Source organism: Cibotium barometz, chromosome 22 (genome assembly GCF_041138505.1).
Source record: "Cibotium barometz isolate CiBa-2024 chromosome 22, ASM4113850v1, whole genome shotgun sequence".
In the NCBI taxonomy this organism is placed as follows: domain Eukaryota; kingdom Viridiplantae; phylum Streptophyta; class Polypodiopsida; order Cyatheales; family Cibotiaceae; genus Cibotium; species Cibotium barometz.
Window position 1 is genome coordinate 7,131,955 of NC_141067.1, and position 6,252 is coordinate 7,138,206.

Genomic DNA, 6,252 nt, shown 5'->3' on the forward strand with positions numbered 1-6,252 from the left:
CACCTTATAAGAAAGTGTAATTTATAACCTCATGGTAGTCATCCACAAGACAATAAACCATCGACTCCATCATGTATGGTATGGACTAGATACTACGACATTCCCACTAACGTCATCAATGCCTAATAATGGATGTAGGACTTGGTATCAATATATGCTTCCACACACAATCTCCTCCCACACACACATAAGAGCATACATTCATACAAAGGTCAATGTACTGAGTTTCTGTCAAAGCTCCGAAGATACAGATACAAGGCAAACTCGTTTAGTGAACCCAAGTGCGTAGATTCAATCAACTAGTCAATAAGCCCATGCTTTGCAAAACAAATGTGAGGTCCAAGATACCATATATACAAGGCTCGAAGCCTCAAGCCATCCTGAGTGCCATTGAGCAAGAATGTATCCTCCTCGTTGGCCTAAATGCTGGCTTGGCATTAGGCCATAAATAGTATTGTTTGGGGGTTTGTTTACTAGTAAGGTGGGCCAGGCAGTTCATGGTTATCTTCACTGCTGTGAAGCAGAGGTTAAATGACACCTGCCATGTTTCTCCCCCATGTGCCGCCACTTCTCTCATTTGAGCAATGTCAACCCATAGCTTTTCCAGATGTTTCTTGTGCATAATCTTGCAGATTTACACCAATATCAAGCCTTCATTATTTTTAAAAAAAAGGGGGCTGGTGCAACTATACAGACCACCATACCCTCAAACAGAGCCAAGTATCCGAAGCTCGTCGATTGCTGACATAGAGAGGTGAAGAATAGCCACATCCATGAACATCAAAGGCAATTGTGGCTTTGACTTCAGGTATTAAATAGTCACGGTATGTTTTAAAGGTCAACAATCCAAAAAACTTTCCAATTGAGCTGCAATGCCCTCAAAGTTGAAGATAGTTATGTACACAATGACATACGTATACCCTTTGTGAATGGCTTTACAAATTCTCTCATAGGTGCTGCATAAATCAATGTTTTCCTTGCTGAGCTATGGTTTTGAAAGAACAAAAGCATGGTGGCCGCCTGCCCGTACATCTGAAATCCGACCGAGGTGGCGGAGAACCTGGACAGTTTAAATAGCAAATCAGGACCTCGCAATAGCCTAAGATGCCAAATATGGGTAGCTGTTAACGATACAAGTGTAGTGAGATAGAAGACCAAATGATCAAAACGTGCACGATAATGGAATTGCGGCCTGCCACACCATGTGAATTGGGGCACCACCTCATCTTACCGTCAAAATGGCTTTTCCTGTGTTGTCCATCTTCAAAACAGGACCACGCATATCGGACTCAAAGAAAAAGTGTTTCCCCTTGACAGCTTCAGAAGCAGCAAAGTCACGAAGCTCCTGCAGATGGCACTATATCTTAGGGCAAGTACCAACAAGGAAAATTACCAGTACATCCTGTGCATCTAACAAGAGCACATACCAGGGCCTTTTCCAGCAGGTCTTCCCCCAACTGAAAATCAATGCCACCAAATACTATGAGTATCAATCATCAGAAAGCTCAATGTAGCACGACCAAGCCAGAACGTGCCTTGCCAAAGAAAAGAGCCTTCAAACAGTGGGCGCTAGATCAAAGCAAGACAAGGAAAAGAGCGTCTGCAGAGGTGTTTATCTATGCCAGCAAGCTTTGCGCTTCTATGATATACTGGGTAAACTGCTGCCTTCAAAAAAGGGTGAGTAACTCTATCTTTATCCTAAGCACATAAGAACACACATGGAAAATCTATCGATACACCAAACTTATAGGTATCTTTAGAATTCATATCTGTCATGCTATATACAAGCACAGCAATCGAAACTGAACCCTAAGCTCTGTAGGTCAAATGAGGCTCGCTTTTCAACATAATTGACAATGAAGGCAACTGAGCTTCAAAGAAACTCACCTTCTTCCTAGGGGCTGCCAGAAGACGTGCATTGGCTTCTGCATAGGTAGCCATCTCATCCACTGCTGTATTTATCTTCTCCAAGGTGAGTCGTCCTCGCATATAACTGAAATTCATGACCACAAACAGTTGTAAGGTTGAAACAGCCACAAGAATGCTCAACTTTGAAGTATGGCCAACCCGAGCAGACCCACACTGTTGCCAAACCTACCTGGAAAGCAAATTAAGTTCCTCAACAGTGATATACCAACGAGGGGGTGGACTTCGTCCCTTTTTCTCCTGCAAAGAGAGAGCAAAATGCAATGCTACACTACTTCTTATGTGAAAGCTACTCTTAACCAGAGCATAGACTGCACCACCTAAACAGCATTGCTATATCATATGTTGCTGATACTGATATTACTTTCCCTTTTGGCCGTAGAATTTTAGATCTATTTAAGGCTTCCCATTGGTAACTAACACTTCAAATGGGTGCCTCACCTTTTGAGGCACATTATCAATGGATTTTGGTTCTAGATCGGAACTGCTGGAAGATAACAAACAGGAAGACAAAAAAGAGATGATTAAACGGATCGGAACTGCTGGAAGATAACAAAAAGGAAGACAAGAAAGAGATGATTAAACGGATCGAATACTTTAAATGGTTATGCTTTTATATATACCTAGATGAATCCAGGAACATGCCCAAATTCACCTTTTAAGAATGTACAATTTATAACCTCATGGTGGTGGTCATCCACAAGACAATAAACAATCAACTCCATCATGCATAGTATGGACTGGATACTACGACATCCCCACTAACCTCATGGTTATGCTTTTATCATGATCCATGAAAGTAGTTAAAATGTTTTCCAGCCAAAAGAGTGATTTGTGAAGCTTAGAATACCTGTTCGCTGCTGGCTTCAGGAATGAGGCATGATCTGTACAAGGCAGATGTGCAGGCAAATTGCCAGAAATTTGCTTTAACCTTCGTTCTTGTTGTAAGGAAAGTTCAATCACAGCCTGCATTAAGGACCAAGAACTTAGTGCATTGCAATGAGAATGCCTTGCTATTAAAGAAGTGTTAAGATAATCGAGCATAATTCCTGGCCTCTCACACCATAGAAGGCAAACTTTGGGGAGATACACGATCTAAACAAAGCTCTAGCCTACCGACAAGAAGTCTCCCAAAACACCACATTTTCACCTTCTAAAGGCTAATAAATCCCCAAAAATGGCGACTTACCAACAGATCGGTTTCAATGTTTTTTCAGGGGATGAAACGCAAGAATCCCTTTTTTCTCTGATGTTGAGAATGGAAGAGGTTACCTTGGCCTTGGGAAGGGCTTCCGCCTCGTCTTTCAAGCGAGCTTTCACTGCCGCCAACTGGTGTTCCATAGCCCGCACAGCTATGTCCAGAGATGCCAGATCAGATGACGAGCTGGACGAAGTTGCTGCAAAACCATCCACACACAAACTCTGAATGAACCAACAGGAAAAATGAAAGACGCAGGCTTACCCCAGCTCTTGTTCATCTGGAGATGGAACCTCGTAAACCTTGCATTTAGCGGAGAGAGCTTTGAAAATGGAAAAAGGAAACCGGGTTATTTTTCGACCATCATTGAAACGCTACAATTTCTGCATAGAGCGGTGAAATCCCTAGTTTAGCAGCAGAGAGCGTTCGAAACCGTAGATTCTCTGCAGAGAGCGGTAAAAACTATCTTGCAAATGCGAGAAAGCCCTGGCTTTTCTGAAGGGAGAAAATCCTAGATTTTCTGCATTGAGCAATTAAAACCGTAGATTTTTGCAGAGAGAGTTGAGGTGCCTAGCATTTTTCTGCAGAAAATCGAGCCAGCAGTAAGTTGACTTACCGCTGCGGATAACCAGCACTTGCTGGAGCAGCGAGATCCTGCTGTTGAAAATGCTCATGAGGCCCTCGAGAGACTGTACATCCGTTCGCGCTTTGGGCTCGACGGGAGGAGACTCCATCGCCATAGCCAGAAGCTATCACAGCTCTGATGGTTTTGATTTCTCCCTCCAAAAAATGTGTCGGCGGCCTATGGCTTTAAGTTCACATTATCCGGACGGCCAATCTCTGTTGATGTGCTAAAAGGTTGTCTTATTGGGTTTTAGAGTTTCATCAATTTGGTCTCTAGTCATGGGTGTCGTTAGTGAGAACTAAAGGAAACTTGCTAGTGGTAAAATCGAACCCAAGCAGAGGAGTGTATCGAAATTCTTGTGTCTCACTTAAAGGGTTGAAAGCATATGAAGTCACTTACAACCTTGAGGGAAATTCGCACATTTATATTTCGGGATTTTCTTTTCCTTCTCACCATGTAGTAAAATCGTTAGGATGACATTCTGGCCAAGTTCTGTGAGGAATTCCTCATTGTGCGAATATCAGCACAATTAGGAACTCTATCACCAAGTTTCAGATACCAAGTAACGTAGTGCGTGTAAAAATATTGTTAGCACAATAAGAAACGTGTGGCTTTTTTCATGTCCTTCTTGCAATAAACAATCACATGGATTGCCATTTGTTGGATAAGTTCCAAGGTAGGAAACAAGTTGTAAATTCTCATTAATTTGTAACTTGTGCCTAGGCCACCAACACTCAAAAGAAATGAGAATAATTACATTACTCAATTACATATAATCAAATAATAAAAAGAATGAGAGAGAGAGAGAGAGAGAGAGAGAGAGAAAACTGAAAATATCCAAGCAAGCTTATGGCCAAAATATGTTATGATTATAATTGGGGGGGGGGGAGAGAGAGAGAGAGAGAGAGAGAGAGAGAGAGAGAGTGTGTGTGTGTGTGTGTGTGTGTGTGTGCTGAAAATGGCTCACATTGCCTTAACATTAAGACTTGCTTGCTAGCCTTAAATAGTTATGAGCAAAAAAAACAAATCTGCATTGTGATTAAAGAACTAAAGAATGGGATTAAACATAGCATTACCTTGCAAGATCCATGATATTTTTTCAACAATCTTACATGTATTTCCATAATCTTTAGTGTTGCTAGCATGGATCTCTCCTTAGATGCAATTGGAAAAATCGACCTTATTGACAGATGGTTTCTTTCCACCTTTCAAGTTTCAATTCGCCAATTAGATTTCAATATACTAGTTTTCAGTTCACAATAGAAGACATTGATTGAGAGGGGACGAACAAACAAAAGTGATTATTGTAACCATTAATATGGTAGTGATGTGTGGATGTAGGCTAATATTAAGCCAAGGCACTTTTTCCCTCTTTAGAAGGTTTTTTTTCCCGAGCATACGTACGTACTCTTGTGTGTGTGTGTGTGACCTTATCATGTCACTTCACTTGTATTTCATTCATTCTCACCAATCTACTTTGAGTGTGAAAGAAAGCAACATCTAGATTAACCTTGAATTAGCTTACATTAAGAAGATTAGCTTAGGTCTAGAGAGAAAGAAGGGTAATTTATTATATTCAAGTGGTTAGCCTCAATAATAGCTTATTTTGGTATATATACATGACCACCCCTTTCACACTATCATTAATGTTGTCCATGTGCATGGTCCATTGGCCTTGGGCCCATTTTTATATGAGACCACACTTTGTTACAAACCATCCCCACCCAAGAGGTTTCATCCTCGAAACCATTGATATATGCAACCACAATCCACATGGATGGAGTATGATAATGGACTATGTCAAGCTTCAAGCTCATGCTCACACCATGTATAGGACGCTAAAATTGCATGTGTGTGGCTGTAAACTACCCAAAAAGCCTTCAAAACAAGCCATAGCATCTACCCCATAATGGCATAAGAGCCTTGTGTAGCTCCCAAACACTATGTATCCAAAACCCAAGGGTATAGGGCTATCCACAGTGAATTTACAGGAATTTCTAGTAAGCCAATTCACTATTTTTTACCCTCGTTAGAATTCCAAATTGCATCCAACAACCCTTCAAACCCTTTCAAAGTAGAGGCGGGTTGCCAAGAAGCTTCTTCCTTAGGTAGTTCTTGCCATTTGACCAAATGCTCCACTAATGTATGGCTGTGAAGAACTCTTTCTCTCTAAAATTGCTTCTGGCACATACTCAATCATGTGTTGCACAAATATCTCTGGCCCAAGGTAAGCTTTTAGATACGACACATGGAACACATCATGAATCTTTGAGGTTGATGGAAATGCAAATTAGTAAGCAACTTCACCAACATGCCTCGCCACCTTGTATGGCCTATAGTAACGATAAGCTAACTTGGTATTCATGTTGCCCTTGAGAGTACTATATCTTGTCTTGGGAATTCAAGCACATTGCACAACCCAAACGGCATAAGCAAATAGTGATAGAGACCTCTCCTGATCCGAAATGTCGTCTTGTACTCATCATCTTCCTTGATTCTTTTA

The 6,252-nt window shown here is 41.3% G+C and overlaps 1 protein-coding gene across 3 annotated transcripts; it reads right to left on the minus strand.

Moving 5' to 3' along the window:
* Window positions 1–282: 282 nt before the first annotated feature.
* On the minus strand, window positions 283–3,961 carry LOC147626201 (spindle/kinetochore-associated-like protein). Of its 3 annotated transcripts, XM_086816889.1 has the most exons (10): window positions 3,741–3,874; window positions 3,427–3,507; window positions 3,199–3,323; window positions 2,777–2,892; window positions 2,368–2,413; window positions 2,099–2,166; window positions 1,888–1,993; window positions 1,428–1,457; window positions 1,232–1,345; window positions 283–1,060 (listed from the first exon to the last, which is right to left on the minus strand). In XM_086816889.1, exons 2-10 carry the CDS (start codon window positions 3,431–3,433, stop codon window positions 986–988), a joined length of 687 nt encoding a protein of 228 aa, XP_086673015.1. In that variant the 5' UTR covers window positions 3,434–3,507; window positions 3,741–3,874; the 3' UTR covers window positions 283–985. The 3 variants fall into 3 exon arrangements, with proteins under 3 accessions (XP_086673015.1, XP_086673013.1, XP_086673012.1); XM_086816887.1 differs by lacking the exon at window positions 3,427–3,507 and having other exon boundaries at window positions 2,368–2,410; window positions 3,741–3,961; XM_086816886.1 differs by lacking the exon at window positions 3,427–3,507 and having other exon boundaries at window positions 3,741–3,961.
* Between the last annotated feature and the right edge of the window lie 2,291 nt (window positions 3,962–6,252).